The following is a 23,187-nucleotide window of genomic DNA, read 5'->3' as shown; positions in this document are numbered from 1 at the left end:
TAAGCTTCAAATTTCTGCCTTTTTAAATCCTCGAAAAATTGGACACATTCACTTCCATTGTAAGTGCCTCACTGTAACCTCGATTTTTGCTTTTTTTAAAGAAAAGGAGGGACGATTCAAAATGAATGCCACCAGTGGTTTTGATTAAGCTTAACTTGTATTGAACCCGGAACATTCCTTTTAATGCATTAAAACTGAATGTACCTTAACATTAAAGGAAAAAAATTCTTAGAGGCAAATTAAAAATTATATTCCAAGACGTTTGTCAATGAGCTTCACACACTAAGTTTAATTTAGATGGCCCCAAAACTGACAAACAACAACTAAAAGCCACAAACCTCTTAGTTCACCCAACAATAATAGTTTACCCAATTGTAAAAATTGTAATAATTTACTCGCTCTCGTCATTCCAAACCTGTATGACTTTCTATTTTATGTGGAGCACAAAAGGAGATGTTTTATTAAAATATTGCGGGCTGACTTTTCAAGTTTCGATCATGAAATGACTTAAATTATTAGTTGTTTCTTATCCAAACCTATCGTATGTCTTCAGAAGACTTGTAATATGACTCACAAGCTGCTCAGACTACATTTATGATACTTTGGGGTCCTTTTTCAAGCTTTAAAGTCTGGCATTATCCACTGCTATTGTATTGATGATAAGATTGATTAAAGCATATTTTGTGTTCTGCTTAAAAAAAGGAAAATATTAATGTGGGTTTTGGAATGGTGTGATTGTAAGTACATTATGACATATAGTCATAGCCCTGAAATGAAGGCATGTATGTATCTACGTACATTTGAATCTAAAATGTTTCTCTGCCTCTTCATCGTTGCAGATATCGAAGTCTGAAACAGTTCAATGTGGACATCTGCCAGACATGTTTTCTCACCGGCCGGACAACCAAGGGCAAGAAACTACACTACCCCATCATGGAGTACTACACCCCGGTACATATTCTTTCTTTCTTACAGTGAATCTTTCCTTGCCAACTGGCAGCATCATGCTTGCTCAGCGGTTTCTAATTCAATCACTATTGTTCAAGGCATTACACAAAATAAATTAATTGAACTTAATTGATCTCCTGCGGTGAAATACAACACACAGCCATTTTCTTAATGGTTTTACCATGTTCCAGCCTGAGTTTTATAGGAGGGGTCTTTATAATGCACCGGCTATCTGTAGCTGTCCAAAAGATGATATATTGAGATGGGCCGAAGACAAACGTTCTGAGGAGGGACTGATGTATTGCACTGTGTGTCTGAGGAACATTACAAAGGGGATGTGTTGCATCTCAATTGTTCATGTACTTTCATTTTTTCTCCACTGGCGCTCTCTCTCTCTCTCTCTCTAACTGTACTGTCTGAATCCTTCCAGACAACCTCAGGCGAGAAGATGCGGGACTTTGCTAAGACATTGAAGAACAAGTTTCGCTCAAAGCAGTATTTCAGTAAACACCCACAGAGGGGCTACCTGCCCGTCCAATCAGTGCTGGAGGTAGAGAGCTCTGAGACGTGAGTTTGACTTCCTGTCTCTGCTACTGAGAATCGGTCATCAGTGACCATGTGCTCTGTTTGAAATTTTATGAATCAGAACTAGGGAATAGAATGCAATTTTTTTGTGACAGTGGGGAGGGAGGGATTCTCAACATGACCAGTATTGAGGAAACTGCTTTAAAATGCGTGTAGCTTGAAGGTTGGAACAAATTCAGAGCTGCTAAACTACAGTCAAGCTTTCCTTTTGAAAAAGTAGATACACTACAACAACTATCTAACAAAAGATAACTTAAAGATAATTGAGGGGACTGAATTTTTTTTAGATAACCAATTATATTGTTATTGCCAACTACCTTATCTGCAGTGCTGGGTAGATTACTTCTGAATTGTAATCTGGTACTGATTAAAAATTACATGACTAAAAATGTTGCCAAAGTAATTTATAGGATTTCATTTGTATGGTAATATAATCTGATTGCATTTGGATTACTTCTGACCTAATTCTTGTTTATTGGATGTCACATGCATTTAAGTAAGGTAAGCTTGCGCCATTTTGACATAGACCCCTTTTCCATCTGGTATTAAGATGTGTCTTGGGTGATCCGATCACATGTGGTCAGGTTAGACACTTTACCGTTTACACCTTGTCATTAAATGCGTCTCCTGTGACCATTGTGTTCGGATTTCAAGAGGAGGTTCTCTGTTTCATCACGACATCAATCAAAATGCTACTGTGTTACTGCATGATATTAATGTGCTACAAATTCTGAAAAGACAAATAAGATAAAGATAAAGAAATTTAATCTAATTACAAATGCTCCTTTTTAAACAAGAATTATCCATTATTTTAGTGGAGTACCTGTATTAAAGGAGCTTCAGATGTGTGTGCTTGTCATCTGTGTTGATATCAAGCATGCTAATGAAGATCTATGAAGTTCTCAAATTTTCCGATCAGATGGTTATTTTCTTTTAAAGACGCTTGTAACAAGAGCCGTTGCAAAGACTTCTGGGCCCGACTGTATGGCTCTGTCCCAAATGGCACACTTGACGTGGACTTGCAGTCTTGAAGTGTTCATTTGCGCATTCCCGCAAAGTCCACAAGATGGTAGGGGGTTCCATTTGACATTTAACGCTCTGAGGGTTGCTCCCGAATGTCCCCTTTGCACAGTGCGGGCTCCACAGCAGACTACAGATTTGGTTTCCCTGAGAAAGTTTTACGACCATAAAAGTATCCTGACAGAAAACCTTTGTTCCCCTTCTGTCGCTCTCTCCACGTTGTGTCAGAGAAGCGACACTAGGGGTCTCTCTTGAGCGCCGATATTCACCTCTGATCAATGAAAAAAGGCCAATGAGAGTTGGCAGCCAGTATTTGCATGTCCCGCCCCCGGACATAAGGGTATTTAAATACGGGAGTTCATTCAGAAAATTTCTTCGGAGCCGATGGTCGTGTCTGCAATTGCTGCGTGTTACACACCAAGTTCCTGTCATTCCTCTGCTGCATGTTGTTGGACTCTACAGCGCACAACAGTGGCTTTCTCCTGTTTGCATGGCTGTGCATTTATATTTATATTTATATTTATGCATTTGGCAGACGCTTTTATCCAAAGCAACTTACAGTGCAATTATTACAGGGACAATCCCCCCGGAACAACCTGGAGTTAAGTGCCTTGCTCAAGGACACAATGGTGGTGGACGTGGGGTTAGAACCTGTGACCTTCTGATTAACAGGCCTGTGCTTTAGCCACTACGCCACCACCACTCACAAACGCTCAGGGGCATTTCCTGCCCCTGAGCGCTTCGACAGTGCAGATTATAAAGAACTCTCACGAGTTCCTTTCATAAAAGAGTGATTTTGTTTAAAAGAGTAATTTCCTCTAAAAGAGCAAAACACAGCAGCGTTGAACGTCCGTGTGTCTCGTGTGTCTGGGTAGCGATCACACCGAGGCTGCGTTTGTGGATGGTTCATGTTCTCACTGCGAGAACATGACCATGACAACGTTGCGGTCACGGCTTGCTTACAACCGTAAGCAAGCCACTCCAGCCGCCCCCCACGGCAGTCCTTCTTCCCACGGGATTGAGGACAATGCGGCTGGCGATGGAGGCGATTCGGGGATGGTAGCGGGTGCAGCTCCGCCGTGTACACCCCCTCGGACCACCCGCGCCCCGACACGCTCGTTGACTCCCATCCCCGCTCGAGGTGGCGGCAACTCACCTTACAGCCAGTCTGCCTACCCTCTTTCGATGGAATCAGACGAGTTCGCCGCGGCATCGGAGGGCGTGGTCTCTGATGCTGAGGACTCCTCTGGGCTGCCGCCTTTGGGGCTGCATGCCCAGGAAGAGGCCGACGCACAGATGTCCGATATGCTTTCCCGGGCAGCCAACAGCGTGGGCTTGGACTGGAACCCTCCATCCTCCCCACAACCATCACGGCTGGATGACTGGTTCCTGGGTGCCGGGCGCCGCTCACAGCCTCGCCCCCGGTCCCGTTCTTCCCGGAGGTGCATGATGAGCATGACGTCTTCGTGGAGAGCACCCCTCTCCACTTGTCGCACCGTCACCTGCTCATCCGCCCTCGCCACCCTCGACGGCGGAATGCGCCACGGGTACACGCCGATTCCCCAGGTGGATAGGGCTGTTGCGCTCCATCTATGCCCCGGAAGCCCTACCACCTGGCGGGGCCGCCCTGTACTCCCTTCCCGGACCTGTAGAGCAACATCCTCGCTGACCGCGAAGGCCTACAGCGCCACCGGACGCGCCGCTTCCGCCCTGCATGCCATGGCTCTCCTGCAGGTCCACCAAGCCAAGGCACTGCGAAACATGCACGGGGGTGGCCCTGATCCCGACACGCTGCAGGAACTGCGTTCAGCGACCGATCTCGCCCTGAGAGCGACGAAGGTCACAGCGCAGGCGCTCGGGCAGGCGATGGCCGCGCTGGTGGTCCAGGAACGCCAGCAATGGCTGAACTTGGTCGAGATGCGTGAAGCTGACAAGATTCGCTTTCTCAACGCCCCTGTCTCCCAGTTTGGCCTCTTCGGTGACACCGTCGAGGACTTAGCCCAGCAGTTCTCCATGGTGAAGAAGCAGACGGAGGCCATTTCCCACATCATGTCTCACCCCGCGCACAGAGACCAGGTGCTCAAGCACCTCAGCCGTTTGGGGTTTCAGGTCAACTGGGAGAAGAGAAGCTCACCCCGGTCCCGGTTTGGAGTTAGACTCAGTCTCAATGACAGCACGTCTCTCCAACGAGCGTGCTCAGTCAGTGCTGAAATGCCTCGCTTCCTTCAAGCCAGGCGCCGTGGTCCCTCTAAAACGTTTCCAACAGCTCCTGGGGCATATGGCATCCTCTGCGGCGGCCGCGCCGCTGGGGTTGATGCATATGAGACCACTTCAGCACTGGCTCCAGACTCGAGTTCCGAGACTAGCATGTCGCCGCGGCACGAACAACGTGAAAGTTACCAGTGCCTGCTGCCAAGCCTTCAAACCCTGGACAGACCTCTGCTTTCTAAGGGCAGGAGTACCCTTGCAGCAGGTGTCCCGACGCGTTCTGGTTACGACCGACACCTCCAAACTGGGTTGGGGCACCGTGTGCAACGGGCGCGCAGCCTCAGGCCGGTGGAACCGAGGCCCGCTGCGCTGGCACATCAACTGCCTAGAGCTGCTGGCTGTTTTTCTTGCCCTGAAGAGGTTTCTCCTGTTAATTCGGGGCAAGCACGTCCTAGTCAAGACAGACAGCACCACAGAGGTAGCCTACATAAACCACCAAGGCGGAGTACGCTCCCTCCACATGTCACAGCTCGCCCGTCATCTCCTTCTTTGGAGCCAGCAGCGACTCAAGTCACTGCGCGCCACTCACATCCCCGGCAACCTCAATGCGGTAGCGGACACGCTGTCAAGACAGAGCTTGCCCGGCGGAGAGTGGAGGCTCCACCCCCAGTCGGTTCAGCTGATTTGGGACAGGTTCGGCAAGGCCCAGGTAGACCTGTTTGCCTCCCAGGAAACCTCCCACTGCCCGCTCTGGTATGCCCTGACAGAGGCTCCCCTCGGGGCAGATGCTCTGGTGCACAGCTGGCCCACGGGGCTGCGCAAGTACGCTTTTCCCCCAGTGAGCCTTCTTACACAGGTGATATGCAAGGTCAGGGAGGACGAGGAGCAAGTCACTCTGGTGGCGCCCTACTGGCCCACCCGGACTTGGTTCACGGATCTCACGCTCCTCACGACAGCCCCTCCCTGGTGAATTCCCCTGAGGAAGGATCTTCTTTCTCAGGGACGGGGCACGCTCTGGCACCCGCACCCAGACCTCTGGAACCTCCACATCTGGCCCCTGGACGGGACGCAGGAGATCTAGCCGGCCTACCACCGACCGTCATAGATACTTTCAACCAAGCCAGAGCCCCTTCGACCAGGCATCTTTATGCCCTAAAGTGGCATCTGTTCGCAGACTGGTGTTCTTCCCGAGTCGAAGACCCACAGAAGTGTGCGGTTAGGTCAGTGCTTGTGTTTCTACAGGAGAGGCTGGAGAGGAGGCTGTCCCCCTCCACCCTCAAGGTGTATGTCGCGGCTCACCACGACACAGTAGACAGCAAGTCTCTTGGTAAGCACGACTTAATTGTCAGGTTCCTAAAAGGTGCCCGGAGGCTGACTCCCTCCCGGCCTAACCTGTTCCCCTCCTGGGATCTCTCGGTTGTCCTCACGGGCCTCCAGAGACCCCCCTTCGAGCCGCTAGATTCAGCTGGACTCAGGGCCCTCTCTCTCAAGACCGCCCTGCTGATCGCGCTCGCCTCCATCAAGAGGGTCGGGGACCTGCAAGCGTTCTCTGTTAGCGACACTTGCCTGGAGTTCGGTCCGGCAGGCACGTTCGTGACTGTGACCGGGCTATGTGCCCAAGGTTCCTACCACACCCTTCAGGGATCAGGTAGTGAACCTGCAAGCGCTGCCCCGGGAGGAGGCAGACCCAGCCCTTCCATTGCTGTGTCCAGTATGTGCTTTACGTATCTATCTGGACCGCACACAGAGCACTAGACGCTCTGAGCAGCTCTTTGTCTGCTTCGGGGGACAGCGGAAAGGGAACGCTGTCTCCAAACAGAGACTTGCCCACTGGGTTGTCAATGCCATTTCATTGGCTTATCACAGCCTCGGTCGCGGTGCCACGGGGTTGGGTCTACCACCGCACCAACTTTTCCACTTAGGTCCTAAGTTAGGCCATGTATTTGCCACTAAAACTTTGCCTCCCCTGCCGGGTAGGTGTGGCCTCCGCAGGGTCTTCTCCGCCCTGAAAGAAGGGCTAAGACCCCCTTCCCTCAATGCATGTAAGGGCCCCGGCCGTAGTTGCTCTATGCGAGAAACATAGAGAGAAAAGAGGCCCAGCCAGGCTGGCTTGAATGGGGCATTGGGGAAGGGTACGTGCAGCCTGATACAGTTGGTCGTCCTGCACGTAAGAATACCTGCTCGCTCCTGTATCAGCAGTTCACGTACACGGCTCAGCGCATGGCACTTTTTAAGTGGACCCCTAGTGTCGCTTCTCTGACACAACGTGGAGAGAGCGACAGAAGGGGAACGTCTAGGTTACGTATGTACCTCTGCTCCCTGATGGAGGGAACGAGACGTTGTGTCTCCCCTGCCACGTCGCTGAGCCGAGCCACTGTTGTGGCCGGACCATTTCCGGGTCCTCAGAAAAATCCTGAATAAACTCCCGTATTTGCGGCGCTTAAATACCCGTATGTCCGGTGGCGAGACATGCAAATACTGGCTGCCAACTCTCATTGGCCTTTTTTCATAGATCAGAGGTGAATATCAGCACTCAAGAGAGACCCCTAGTGTCGCTTCTCTGACACAACGTCTCGTTCCCTCCATCAGGGAACGGAGGTTACATACGTAACCTAGACATTTTCATTGTTTTAAAGAGGATTTTAGAATTATTGTGAGTCTCTAAAACATTAAGACACAAGGGGTGTATGTTCCTGTACATGCTTATACTGCAGGGCTTGGCAACCTTTTTGACTTTTTGAGTGCCATTTTTTTTTATTTTCCTGGTCAATGTCTGTGCCTCATTTTTCAGATGTAATCGGTTATTTTTCATTACAAATTATATTAACAGTATAACAGTTTGAATGAAAAATTTGTGCAAAACCCGGATGATTATTATAGAATCATGATCCTGCATGTGAATTTTCACAGAGCATCTTAAGTGCTTTAATGAAAGAAAACCTGTCCTTTTGTACAAAATGAGTCACAGTAAATGTCACAAATTTGATTACTGATCATGAAATTGTGTGGAATCTTAAATATTTCTTAAATGATGTCATTGTAATCATGTAATCACTAGCACGCAAGCAACAGCAAGAGAGGAGCAGGCTATTTTATTTATGTCAGGTATTTATTTATATTACAGGTTTGCACCTGACCTTCATTCCAATCTACATCTTGATGTGATCCTTCCTCATGATCACGCAGCATGTTTTCATCAGCTGAATGGGAGACTAAACACTAATAAAGTATGACGAGACTCACACTGCATGTGTTATCCATTCACGCATCACAAGCTGATCAACTTTTTAGTCCATTTTGGTGAATCGCTCCTGCAAAATCCTAAAACTTTATTCACAGGTTTTATTTATTTTGAATGGACTCTGATTTAATGTAATTTTGACAGTGGAAATGGATTAATGTTAGTGTACCTGTATGCTGGGTTGGAAATCTCAAGGATTAAAAGTGGTGTTTTCCTTTTTACATGATGTGTTGTTGTGACAGTAAAAAATTAAAAAAAAGAAAGGTAGAATGTAGGCTGTCATCCACACAGCCTGACCGAAGGGATGCGGGCACGTTTACTCACGCAGATTAACAGAAAGTGAAGCGCTGCCGGCTCGTGATGTGTGAATGCTTGCACCCGCTGCACAGGTCTGTTGGGTATACTGCAATCTCGTCACATTTTAACTTTTTGTTTAGCCTCCCATTCAGCTGATGACAATATGCTGCGTGACCATGAGGAAGGATTAGATGTAGATGTAGATTGGAATGTAAGTGTAGCATTTCATATGAATAAAATAATTTACTCCTCATGTTGCTAACGTGCCAGTGATTACCTCTCCACGAGCCAATGCTGGCACGCGTGCCATAGGTTGCCGACCCCTGTTATACTGTATTTAATAATATTGCAACATTCAAACCAATGAGATATATATATACATACCTGCAGAAGTGTGGCTGTGTGTATTTTGTAAGAATTTTTGCGATCTGTGGCGGTGTGAGATGTACAGTATGTCCATTCTATATATTTGATTGTTTTAAGCACCTGACTGTAACCATCCATACACTGGCGGCCAAACGTTTGCAATAATGTACAGATTTTGCTGTTTTGGAAGGGACTTTTATTCACCAAATTGGCATTCAACTGATCACAAAGTATAGTCAGGACATTACTGATGTAAAAAAAACAGCACCATCACTATTTGAAAAAAGTCATTTTTGATAAAAATCTAGACAGGTCCCATTTACAGCAGCCATCACTCCAACACCTTATCCTTGAGTAATCATGCTAAATTGATAATTTGGCACTAGAAAATCACTTCCATTCTATCAAACACAGCTGAAAGCTATTTGCTTTGTTAAATTAAGCTTAACATTGCCTTTGTGTTTGTTTTGAGTTGCCACAGTATGCGATAGACTGGCATGTCAGTCAAAAATGTCAAAAAAGAAACTCGTCATTCAATCATTGTTTTGAGAAATGAAGGCTAGAAAATACTTGAAATTACCAAAAACTGAAGATTTCGAATAAATATGTATACTACAGTCTTCAAAAACAAAGGATAACTGGTTCTAACAAGAACAAAAAGAGATGTGGAGGGCCAGATGTACAACTAAACAAGTACATCAGAGTCTCTAGTTTGAGAAATAGACGCCTCAAATGTTCTCAGCTGACAGCTTCATTCCTCATTGTATCGCTCAACACCAGTTTCATGTACAACATTAAAGAGAAGACTCAGGGGTGCAGGCCTTTTTTTGTTTTTCTGTTTCAAAAGTGGCAAAGAAAAAGCCACTTTTGAAACAGAAAAACAAACAAAAAAAAAAGGTTAGAGTGGACAAAGAAACAGACATTGGACAACAGATAATTGGAAAAGAGTGTTATGGATCTTAACCCCATTGAGCTTTTGTGGGATCAGCTAGACTTTAAGGTGCGTGAGAAGTGCCCGACAAGACAGACACATCTATGCCAAGTGCTGCAGGAGGTGTGGGGGTGAAATGTCACCTGAGGATCTGGACAAACTGGCAGCTAGAATGTCATGGATCTGCAAATTCAAATTGTAATAGTAATTTTTCATGTTATTAATGCCCTGACTATACATTGTGATCAGTTGAATGCCACTTTGGTGAATAAAAGTACCTATTTCTTTCCATAAGAGCAAAGTCTGTACATTATTCCAAACTTTTGGCTGCTACTGTATGTCTGAATCCTGTTTATTTGTTCTCTAAACATTTAAAGGCTTTGTTGTTGTTAAACTGTATGATAAATAAATAAAAAAATAAATACACAAGAGTGAGTTTAAAGTGTGTTCCTTTACCATATACAGTCAGGTCCATAAATATTGGGACATCGACACAATTCTAATCTTTTTGGCTCTATACACCACCACAATGGATTTGAAATGAAATGTGCCTCCCACTTTTTAAGGGACCAAAAGTAATGGGACAATTGGCTGCTCAGCTGTTCCATGGCCAGGTGTGTGTTATTCCCTCATTATCCCATTTACAAGGAGCAGATAAAAGGTCCAGAGTTCATTTCAAGTGTGCTATTTGCATTTGGAATCTGTTGTGTTGATGTCCCAATATTTATGGACCTGACTGTATATCAATGTAATTACTTTTCAAATAATAATTTGTGAAACTGCATGTAAATGATAAACGTAATATATGAAAATGCAGTTGTCTGACTGAAGTCTTGAAGTCTGTCCAAAATGCACACTTTTATCACTCATGCACCTTCATGGCCTTGTTGACTAGCACCCTATTGGACTGCACTCGCTAATGTCACCAAAGTCTGGACTCAGATGAGGACCGCAAGGGCAGAGGGTCCATTTGGGAACAGGGCCTGTATTACTCTGGGACCCTTACATATAAATAATACAGTTTTGAATTTGTTGTGGGCCCCCCTGGGATTCCTGCATTGCATGTCACATGTTTACAATAGCCTCTGCGGTCAGCAGTGAGGGATTCATATGTTATAAATATAAGGAATTAGTCAGTCTGACGGAGAAGGTTAATGAGTTCGAGACACGCATCCAAAAGCTAATGGAGGTCGATGAGAAAGAGAGGACAGTAGATACTGTTTCGGTTGCGGGCAGTACAGAGAGCAACACACACACTTTGGTTCCGGCTGTTGAGCCCCCGCAGCAGGGCGTTTGAGTGATGTCTCAGCGGCAAAGCGACACCCCTATCCCGTTCCTTGGAACCGTTAGGGTTTCCAATCGATTCTCACCACTCAGTGATATACCCACTGAGAATCATGTTGAAAGAGCCCTTGTTATTGGTGATTCTATTGGAAGGAATGTGGAAATAGGGACTCCAGCCACTACGGATACCAGAGCGCCTGACATCAAATAAAATGTACAAGTGCTGGCTAATGCTAAACATAGATTTTCAAAAATTGTTATTCATGTGGGCACTAACCTCCACCTTCGCCAGTCGGAGATCAATAAAGTTAATGTTAAAGAGGTCTGTGAATTTGCAAAAACTATGTCAGACAATGTAATATGCTCTGGTCACCTCCCTGCTCATCGTGGTGATGAGGTTTATAGTAGATTAGTGTCACTGAATGGCTGGATATCTGAGTGTTGTCTGGGGAATAGAGAAGGATTTAAAGACAATTGGAAGAGTTTTTGGGGTAGCCCTGACCTGCTAAATAGAGACGGACTCCATCCCTCCAGTGAAGGTGCCACTCTCCTCTCTAGTAATTTGGCTCATAGTCTTAATAATGATAGTATTACACTAACTGGGGATCAGGTCAGGAAGCAGACAAACTGGTTTGCTAGCTGCCTTGAGACGTCACACAGGTCACATAAACTACAACACATAGAGAAGGTATCACCTAGATATCTCATAGAGACAGTGTCTGTTCCCCAAACTACCAAACACAAAACCCTCACTAAATCATTAAAAAAAATATATGATTAAGGTCAAACTTGAACAAAACAAACAATTTAAAAAAACACATCATATAAAAATAGGGCTACTAAACACTAGATCTCTTCCTACCAAGGCACTAATTGTAAATTAAATTATTACAGATCATAGTTTGGAAGCACTCTGTTTGAATGAAACCTGGCTTTAACCGGATTAATTTATAAGTTTAAATGAATCTACTCCCCCAGGTTATTGTTATAAACATGAACCTCATCTGAAAGGTCGAGGAGGAGGTGTTGCTACAATTTACAGTGAAGTTTTTGGTATTACTCAGAGGACAGGATATAAATGTAAGTCTTTTGAACTAATAATGCTTAATGTGACACAGTCAGATATAAATAAAACACTCTGTCATTCAGGTAGAACTATTCTTTCGACCACTAAAGATAGCTTCACTAATAATCTTCCAGATCTATCTCATACACACAGTAAACCCTAAAGTCTAGAAGAACTTAAAATTCTAGAATAAAATATAAATAAAGTCATCTCTAGCACTCTTGAAAGTGTCACACCCCTTCGATTACAGAAAACCTTACATTGATGTGATCAATGTACCCTGCACCATGGTACAATGATCACATTCATGCTCTCAAAAGAGCAGCTTGGAAAATGGACCGCAAGTGGAAGAATCCAAATTAGAAGTATTTTGTGGTGCATGGATGAATAGTGTCTGTAGCTACAGGCAGGCACTAAAAGCTGCCAGGTCAGCATATTTTAGTAAACTCATAATAACCACAACAATCCTAGGTGTTGATTCAGTACTGTGGCTAAATTAGTTAGGAATAAATTCTCAACAGGATCAGATACTTTGAAAATAATCAGAAATAATGTCATAGGATATGAAGATCTAACAAAATCGAAACATCAAAAGTCACAACATGCTTGTTAGATCAAATACCAAATAAGCTCTTAAAAGAGGTATTTCCTGTAATTTCAGAACCTATTCTTAATATTATTAACTCCTCGCTATAATTAGGACATGTCCCAAGAAACTTTTTAATAACAGCTCCAACTTAAGGCAGCACGCTGAGGTAAGTTTTGGCTCTAATTCTAACGCGGGCTTTTCTGTGTAAAGAGATGGTAATTTTCAGTGTGTTTCTGTAACTGGGCTCTTATAACATCAGTTTCTAAGTGTACATTTTTAAATCATTGCAGCAATATATCAGTGTGCTTTGTCCCGCATGTCATAAGCAGTATTTACGCATATACTCCGCACCCTTGCGGGGGTACTGGAAACTATCGCAGCTACCTCAGGCAGATTAACTGTATAAATCCATGTAAACATCCAAGAAATCACTGCCATTCATGTGATCGACAACTGGAGCGTGAACAGACAGCATTTCTGCACTTGCACAGCAAGGTGCGCGGGGCACGCGCATGTGATGTGCACAAGGCAATCGTCGCTACGAGAGTGGCTGTGTCTGCAATCGTTCACTCGTTCACTATTTCCTATATAGTGAATGGCAGTTAGTGCACTATATCTCAACAGTAAGTGAACGAAATGAGTGAATACGAGAGTGTCGGGGCTCTGGGTCTGGTGCAGAAACGTCCCATATGAAATTATAAAATACTTGGTCCTTGTTTGATGTTATTATTAAATAATACATTAATGCAATAAATCTTCATTCTGTTTGTCATTTTTAATAAATAAAGAGTAAAAACATTTGATGAAATAAAGAGTACGTTTTAAAATGTATCTGTATGTTTTGTCTCTCTATATGTTATTATGTTATTTTAATCCAGTAATGATTTGTCAAAAAGTTATTTACTACATTCAGCATGAAATAAAACATTGCAGGATTGAAGGAAGCAGTAAACTCTGGGGACTGTTTCAGACACAGTCAGTGTTCCACGACCGGAGTTGGTTCCCTACGTAGGCTGTAATCTCTGCATTTAGAGAGTGGCGGTACTGCTGTGCAGAACTAACGATCTTAATACTTACGACACTGAAAACTGTAACTACACTGAAATAAGAATCCACACAGGACATGAAATAGCAAAAGAAGGCATTATATTTCAGCATTATATATAATGTCCTTGTGGGACATTTTCATGTTTTCACTGTAATAATTACTAGAAATGTTTCCATATTGACAAATTCGTCCAGATCTGACTAGAGCCCTTAAAGGTTTAGTTCACCGAAAAATTGCAATTCTCATTATTTACTCACCCTCTTGCCACCCCAGATGTGTATGACTTTCTTTCTTCTGTTGAACTTAAATTAAGATTTTTAGAAGAATTTCTCAGCTCTGTAGGTCCATACAATGCAAGTGAATGGGTGGCAACATTTTAAAGGTAAACAAACAAACACAAGTCAGCATTAAAATTATCCATAAGACACTAGTGGTTAAATCAGTATCTTCAGAAGCGATGTGATAGGTGTGGATGAGAAACAGATCACTTTCACATTCTTCTTCTTGTGTTTTTGGTGATTCACATTCTTCTCTGCATATCGCCCCCTGCTGTCTAGCAAAAAATGACAAATATTGATCTGTTTCTCACCCACACATCATATCTCTTCTGAAGACATGGATTGAACCACTGTAGTCATATACATTACTTTTATACTGCCTTTATGTGCTTTTTGGAGCATCACAATTTTGGCCTATAGAGCTAAAATATTCTTCTAAAAATCTTCATTTGTGTTCTGCAGAAGAAAGTAAGTCAAACACATCTGGGATGGCATGAGGGTGAGTAAATGATGAGAGAATCTTCATTTTTGGGTAAACTATCTCCAAAGTTTGATATTCTGTCCTCGTTTCTCTACCCTCATGTTGTTCCAAACCTGTGAGAGGCTTTGTATTATGTGGAACACAAAATATATTAGACAGAATGTTAGGGACTGACAGTTTCAGTCACCATTCACTTTCAATATATATATATATACACTCTCCTAAAGGATTATTAGGAACACCTGTTCAATTTCTCAATAATGCAATTATCTAATCAACCAATCACATGGCAGTTGCTTCAATGCATTTAGGGGTGTGGTCCTGGTCAAGACAATCTCCTGAACTCCAAACTGAATGTCAGAATGGGAAAGAAAGGTGATTTAAGCAATTTTGAGCATGGCATGGTTGTTGGTGCCAGACGGGCCGGTCTGAGTATTTCACAATCTGCTCAGTTACTGGGATTTTCACGCACAACCATTTCTAGGGTTTACAAAGAATGGTGTGAAAAGGGAAAAACATCCAGTATGCAGCAGTCCTGTGGGCGAAAATGCCTTGTTGATGCTAGAGGTCAGAGGAGAATGGGCCGACTGATTCAAGCTGATAGAAGAGCAACTTTGCCTGAAATAACCACTCGTTACAACCGAGGTATGCAGCAAAGCATTTGTGAAGCCACAACACACACAACCTTGAGGCGGATGGGCTACAACAGCAGAAGACCCCACCGGGTACCACTCATCTCCACTACAAATAGGAAAAAGAGGCTACAATTTGCAAGAGCTCACCAAAATTGGACCGTTGAAGACTGGAAAAATGTTGCCTGGTCTGATGAGTCTCGATTTCTGTTGAGACATTCAGATGGTAGAGTCAGAATTTGGCGTAAACAGAATGAGAACATGGATCCATCATGCCCTGTTACCACTGTGCAGGCTGGTGGTGGTGGTGTAATGGTGTGGGGGATGTTTTCTTGGCACACTTTAGGCCCCTTAGTGCCAATTGGGCATCGTTTAAATGCCACGGCCTACCAGAGCATTGTTTCTGACCATGTCCATCCCTTTATGGCCAACATGTACCCATCCTCTGATGGCTACTTTCAGCAGGATAATGCACCATGTCACAAAGCTCGAATAATTTCAAATTGGTTTCTTGAACATGACACTGAGTTCACTGTACTAAAATGGCCCCCACAGTCACCAGATCTCAACCCAATAGAGCATCTTTGGGATGTGGTGGAACGGGAGCTTCGTGCCCTGGATGTGCATCCCACAAATCTCCATCAACTGCAAGATGCTATCCTATCAATATGGGCCAACATTTCTAAAGAATGCTTTCAGCACCTTGTTGAATCAATGCCACGTAGAATTAAGGCAGTTCTGAAGGCGAAAGGGGTCAAACACAGTATTAGTATGGTGTTCCTAATAATCCTTTAGGTGAGTGTATGTGTATATATATATATATATATATATATATATATATATATATATATATATAAAACATTCACTGAAAGGAAATAGTGGCTAAGGCAAACATTCTGTCTAATATCGCCTTATTGTGTTGCATGGAAAGTCATATGGGTTTGGAACAACATGATGGTGAATGATGACAGAATTTCCATTAATAATAATAATAATAATTCTGTAGTACATGTTCAATGTGTATTATATAATGGAATATAGGGGAGTAAACGTATATTATGTCATTTATGAAAGTAACGAGTTACTCACTACTTGAATACTATTTTTATTTGGATACTTTCTTACTCTTACTCAAGTAATTATTTATGTTAGTACTTTTACTTCTACTTGAGTGATTATGTTTTTGAAGTAATTATACTTTTACTTGAGTGTTTTTGGCTACTCTACCCACCTCTGCTGGTTTCTCCCAAGGTTATTGTTCTCCATTTACCAACATCTTATGGTGTTTTATGTTCCTTGCCACAGTCGTCTTCGGCTTGCTCACTGGGGTTATAAAAACAATTATTATTTAATAACTTATTTTTAAACACAATTCACAATCGTACTTTATCAAACTGCACAATGATGACTCTAAGACATTATAGATTTTACAGTTTTATCTTCTGCTAATGGCTGATCTTCTGTAAAGCTGCTTTGAAACAATGTGTGTTGTGAAAGGCGCTATACAAATAAAAATGACTTGACTTGACCCCCTGGACCTTTGGGCCCCTAGAATCATTATCACCTTTCACCCCACAAGCTATAGCCCTACTCGTTACTGCCACAGTTTTCAATCTTGTTGTGGTTGAAAGGTGGTTGACAGGTGAGGGGTGAAGCTTCACAGCTGTTCGGGACACATCGGGTCGGATTAGCATTTACACTGCAAATGCGTTGTGGTCACATGCGTTTTTGACAATATCTATATGTGGTTTTTGTGCTTGATCTTAAAACATTTTAGACCTCATTTAGAACTGTATTTTTATAAATGTATTTCTTGATTTTCTAAAATTTTTCTCTCCAATTTGGACGGCCCAATTCCAAATGTGCACTAAGTACTCGTGGTGGTGTAGTGACTCTCCTCAATCTGGGTAGCAGAGGACGAATCTCAGTTGCCTCCATGTCTGAGACCGCCAATCTGCACAACTTATCATGTGGCTTGAGCTCGTTACCACAGAGACATAACACATGTGCAGACTTCATGCTACTCGCCACGCGCCCAACCGAGAGCGAACCACATTATAGCGACCACGAGGAGGTTACCCCATGTGACTCTACCCTCCCTAGCAACTGGGCCAATTTGGTTGCTTAGGAGACCTTGCTGGAGTCACTCCTTGGATTCAAAATCGTGACTCCAGGAGTGGTAGTCTGCGTCTTTACTCACTGAGACACCCAGGCCCCCATTTAGACCTGTATTTAACGCTGACCACATGTGATCAGAACACATCTTAATACCAGGTGTAAATGGGATCATAATGTTGCTTAAATACTTTAAAGAAAACATACTTAATGGATCACTACATGAGAATTGATATGATTTTGTGTGTGTGTGTGTGTGTGTGTGTGTGTGTGTGTGTGTGTGTGTGTGTGTGTGTGTTTTTCTCGCTATTTGTCTTTTTCTGAGTAAAATAAAAAGGCTACATTTCCCAATAGCTTCCTAAGCCTAAGTAGATCATAGAAACCGTTGGCACCAATGGTATCTACGATCAACTTAAATTTGCGATGCTGTTGGGAAATGCAGCCCAGGCCAGTTTTTAGTTAGTTTATTTGTCCCCTTAGGGAAGATTGGTTCGCAGCATAATCACACAGACATCAGAATTCACGATGGCATATATAAACAACATACAAAACATGAATGGAATGAATGAATGACCAGACCAGCTGGTCATCAGTTAACAACTATTAAAAGAAGAAGAAGAATTTAAAAATGTAATTTGTTACACATTTGTTGGGAATACTGGATTCTGATTGGTCTGTCATGAATTATGACCATTGTCCTAGACATTACTGTATAAAAAGCAGCTCATCCTGGCAATTTAATTTCCTACATAGCTGTATTTGTGTTCTGTCTCTAGTATCTCTCTGCAGTCAAGCAAGATAATAAAATAATAAAACATTTCCATGGATTTATTTATTTGGTATGTAGCCATGTAAAGTAATAAATGGGATAATGCACAGTCAACTGGTCAAAACTGATTTAAAAGGATCACCCTGTCAGGGTCTGTTTTGTAATAATGACCGGTTGACAGGACATTATCCCTTGCTTAATTACTCCCCAACACTGGACATGACCTAGTTCACAACTATGTTCTTGTTCACATTTATTTATTTAGAAGACACTTTATCCAAAGCGACTAACAAAAAAGAAATACAACAAAAGCAATTAATTCTAAGGAGGCAATGCACAAGCATACATACATAACAAAGTTATTTTGCTAACAGATGTGTTTGTGTGTTTTGACAGGCCCTGCTCATCTCCCAGGCTGCCTCATGCGGACACACACAGCCGGATCGAGCATTTTGCTAGCAGGTAGGAGTTCCGTCTCGCACAGACAGTGATCACGCCTCACTTCTGCCCTGATACACTCCCAGCGGCCACCCTACTCACTTCCTTGAGCTCTGATTGGCATATTGATCCTCTTTGCATGGACACAGTGTTCCAAACAGCAGGGCCATTACAACAGCCCAAGAGGAAGTGAGAGAGATGGTGAGAAAGAGAGGGAGAGATGGCATGCAGCGGGGTGGACAGGGGTCAGCTGCTTTCCAGTAGAAGAATGAAAGCTCCATGCAGCAGGTCTTGAGGGCTCAAGAAAGCTGCCAGCACTGATTAGTGTCCGCTTTGGTCTGGACGTAGTGCACATTACACGCTCGGTACACACACACAAGCATGCATACACAGACACATGCATTTGCGCATGGAAATTTAACACTCATTCATGCATACACTCAGTTATAGCTATGGGATTTGGAATTAGATTTTTGTTCTTGTACAGAGTGTACAGTAGTACTTTAGACTTATGTCATCCTCACACACACACACACATACACATGTTCGTTCACACTCAAAAATTCTTTCATCATTTAGTTAGTTACCCTCATGTCATTCTAAACCCAAATGATTTTCTTTTTTCTACAGTGGAACATAAACATATGATGTTTAGCAGGATTTGTACTATTTTTTTTTTGCCCCCATACAATGAAAGTGAATCAGGCTGAGTGACTAAACAAGCACTATAAAATAGTCCAGACAATAGAGTTGTGGTCATCAAGTTTTTTCCGAGTCCTGCCGAATCCATGGCATTTATGATGCAATGAAAAATAAAATAAAAATGACAAAACAGAAATAAAAGAACACATCTCTGTCTGCATACATTTGTAGCACCCCTTGATGTCATAGACATAAACAGAGTTTGTTTCACCATGTTGAGCAAACACATGCACACACATACGCACATGCAGAGCGGCACACTCATCAGTCAACCAATTTGATAGAATGTTACTACAGAGACTACTGTTTAACGTCGATTAACGAGAAGGCTAGCACCACGATTTTTGGGCAGCGAAAATGTTTTTTTTTTATAATTTAATTATATTGACCAGACGTCACTGTTTACCCAGGAGGACAGTCACGGGTTTAAGAGGTGTCTCCTGGTGTCCCGACAATTCTCTAAAAAACTGTTTTTGTTACGTCCTGGTTTCAGTTGGTAGGGTCACTGTTTCTTCTTAAATTAAATCTCTCATTTTTCTTCGCGCTGTTGTCTTTGGTATCGTTTGCAGATTTTTTGATACTTTATAAGTGTTAGTAGAAGAAATGCTGATGTTTCACAGTGGTAAACACTCAACTTTACCAATGTTTTTGGGGTGTGTTGCAATAATCTGATTTTAAATTACTGTACATTTAAAAAAAAAAAGTTAATTCACAAGGAAAATCATCATATGTATAGTTGTAGTGCTTAAAATATAGCAAAAGGGGAATAAACTGTAATTTACAAATCACTCCTTTTGTTGTTATAAGCATTTTTCATACTGTCCCAACTTTTTCGGAATTGGGGTTGTATGTAAAAAGTTCAGTGTAGCTTTCTGAATGTGATATTGTCTGATTTACCTCGTGCTCGTGGGGAAATGAACAAACTTGTTCACATATTCATGTTTTGCGTGAAGAAATGGATCGGCTTCTTTCAGCTCGTTGTTGAAAATGCATTTTTTTGGCCATTTGTGCTGACTGACCAGATACATTTCAGCTTATTTGAAGACGAGAACTAAAGCATTTAGGGTACCAAAGACACGTTTGTTAAGTTTAAAAAGTGGAATTTCCCCCATTCATCTATTATGCAGGTCTTCAGCTGCACAATTGTATGGGGTCTTCCTTGTCGTATTGTGCCCTTCATAATGCACCACACATCCTCAATTGGAGATGGTCAGGACTGCAGGCAGGCCAATCTAGCACCCGCACTCACTGCTTATTCAGCCAGTTTGTGGTTTGAAGTTGGCCTGCTGAACATTCAGTTGGCCAGTTTAACATCTCCTGTTTCACATCGCCTTGTTATTTTAACTCGTTACATTGTTATTAGTCTTAAATTGACACTGTCTCAACTTTTTTGGGGCATGTTGCAATCATCTGATTTTAAATTACTGTACATTTAAGGTAAAACGTCATGTAATGTTGTAGTGGTTTCAATATAGCAAAGGATGAATATGATTTACAAATCACTCTGTTTTGTTTTATTTTTATCTGTTTTGTTTTTATTGTTTTATACTTTTTCAGGTTGTAGTACAAGCACTTAAATGTTGAGATGTGGAGATTGTATTTAGAATTTTAGGTTCCAGTGTTGTGAATTTTGTTAAAATGTGTACCTGTCGTGACAAGTCTATTCATAATTGCACATGCAATATGAAATTATATGAATAGAATAGGCTACATGGAATTTCTACATAAAAAAAGCTCATGTGGTTAAATCTTGAAAAGCAAAATATTAAATAAACTATACATTTTCACAAACCATATATTGCAGAAGTTTGCATACCCCTTTTTTTTAGGGCAATACGTTTTCACACCCCTTTCAGAATGTATGCAAAAATAAGAGATAAAATATATTTTATTGAATACTTCCCTTCATATGCTAGATTACACAAAATCTACTGTAATTTACACAAATCATCCTGTTCAGAAATTTGCATCCCCTTGGTACTTAGTTCTCGTGTTGCCTTTTTTCATTTATTTTTTATTATTTATTTCTAATTTGTCCCCTTTTCTCCCAATTTGGAATGCCAAATTTCCACCTCTTAGTAGGTCCTCATGGTGGCGTGGTTACTCATCTCAATCCGGGTGGTGGAGGACAAGTCTCAGTTGCCTCCACTTCTGAGACCATCAATTTGCGCATCTTATCGCGTGGCTCACTGTGCATGACACTGCAGAGACTCACAGCATTTGGAGGCTCATGCAACTCTCAGCAAACCACGTTCAACTTACCACGCACCCCACTGAGAACGAGAACCCCAAATCACGACCACGAGGAGGTTACCCCATTTGACTTTCCCTCCCTAGAAACTGGGCCAATTTGGTTGCTTAGGAGACCTGGCTGGAGTCACTCAGCACGCCCTGGATTCAAACTAGTGTCGCCAGGGGTGGTAGTCAGCGTCTTTACTCGCTGAGCTACCCAGGCCATTTGTGTTGCCTTCTTCTTTTACACCTTTTGTAATAGTTGTGTATGTGTCCATCAGTTGTCCTAAGTGTCAAAAGGTGGATGTCAATATCATATAGCCACGGTTGGGAAGAACCGAAATGTGCAGAAGATGCTGGGAAACCAATAAATGTACAATAGCTGAGGGATTTTTCTTAAGAAAAGTGGGCAGCTTCACAGTCAGGACAAAGCAGGGACTCATGAACATTTATTACATAAACAGTCATTAATCATCGAGAAAGCAACACACCATATTTTAAAGGGTTTGCACTCGTGCCAGGAGCTCTAAAGCTCGCGTGCAGTCTGTCTCATGAACGCGCACAGGAGATCAGCGGTCGGTGAAGTTTCCCGTAATAATACAGCAGATTTCGCTTTATTTCTCCCCAAATTTATCGTATTCCTTCAGAAAAAGTCACAAGTCTCATACAATAATTTATTAGACTTCTGAATTATACATTTGTGTCCTTTTTAAGCTTGATGAGGTGGTCACCATAAACTGCCATTGTTTGAAATCACTGAACACACATTTGTTTCACAATTTCTCCCTTTGTGTTAAGAAAAAGAAAGAAAATCATATGGAGTTATAACAATACAGGTGTGAGTAAACACTGACTACATTTTCATTTTTGGGTGAACTAATCTTGTAGAACCAAGGGAATGTAAACTTTTGAACTGGATCGTTCAGTCACTATTTTGTCTTGTGGAAAATATTTGAGAATCTCTTGTCAGATAGCTTCTTAAAGGTAGTACTAGATACATTTATGATCCATCTAATTGTTTTTAAATGATAACACACGGACACATCAGGGTTGTAGGTGCACGAGCTGTGCACAGAACTGCCTTGCACTGTGCCGTTTACTGTGAATTAACTAGAAAATCATGTCCGTGTTAAATGGCCGTAATATTAGCAGTGGGCTATTCCAGTGTTTTCGGATGTAGCATCTGCAGTCAAGTCGTGAGATGTAACTTCTCATCTATTGCTAATTACTACTGTGTTGACTCGTTATTTTCCAAAACTAGTCGGCAGATAGTGACAAAAGAAATCCCAGTATAGACTAAATAATTTCTTTAGATATAGATCATTTTAAATAAAACTAAACTACATTGAAAGGACAAATTGAAAATGAAGTAGAAATAAAAATTTTAATAAAATATAACTCTTTTTATTATATTAACAATAATAACTATGGTTGTAATGACTAATGCAGCTTTCACTTTCTTTAGTCTATGTTTCAGTGGAGGGAAAAGCAACAAAAACTGAAATGTCAACAGAACATAATAAAAAGTGTGTTGAAGGACAGTTTGTCTTCATACACCTAAAGCAAATACTTTAATTCTTAAACAACTTTGAAGTTTGTTCAGAGGACACTAATCATAAAATATATACAGTATATGAAATGCAATGTGTTTTTGTTACATTTATTTTGACAGTTGTTTTAAAATAAGTTTAAAGGTTAAAATAAGCTTAAAATATTGATGTTGAGTTTACGGTTACAATTTGAATTCAGATTCATGAACCGAGTTAAGGACTCGGTCTTGAGTTGGACTTTGCCCCATTTGGACTCTGACTCGACTCAGACTCGATTGTTTAAAGACTCGGACTCGACTAAGGACTCAAACCCAACACTACAATACAACTTAAGTATTCAACTCAACTTATGTGTGGGTGAGAAACAGATCAATATTTAAGTACATTTTTACATAAATCTCCACCTT

General features: G+C 42.1%; 2 protein-coding genes across 2 annotated transcripts in view; one reads left to right on the top strand and one right to left on the bottom strand.

Annotated features, from left to right (window-relative positions):
* LOC127663229 (uncharacterized) overlaps nt 1-23,187 on the bottom strand; it is a 516,242-nt gene that overhangs the window by 162,429 nt on the left and 330,626 nt on the right. The window lies entirely within an intron of this gene.
* Nucleotides 1-23,187, top strand: part of drp2 (dystrophin related protein 2) — a 261,720-nt gene that overhangs the window by 202,827 nt on the left and 35,706 nt on the right. Inside the window, exons 16-18 of the mRNA XM_052154732.1 lie at nt 840-951; nt 1,379-1,515; nt 18,255-18,320. Of these exons, the coding sequence (XP_052010692.1) occupies nt 840-951; nt 1,379-1,515; nt 18,255-18,320 (315 nt within the window). The remainder of the gene's footprint in view (nt 1-839; nt 952-1,378; nt 1,516-18,254; nt 18,321-23,187) is intronic.

The sequence above is a fragment of the Xyrauchen texanus genome, chromosome 23 (genome assembly GCF_025860055.1).
Source record: "Xyrauchen texanus isolate HMW12.3.18 chromosome 23, RBS_HiC_50CHRs, whole genome shotgun sequence".
Taxonomy (NCBI): Eukaryota; Metazoa; Chordata; class Actinopteri; order Cypriniformes; family Catostomidae; genus Xyrauchen; species Xyrauchen texanus.
This window is presented reverse-complemented; position numbering and strand designations above follow the sequence as displayed.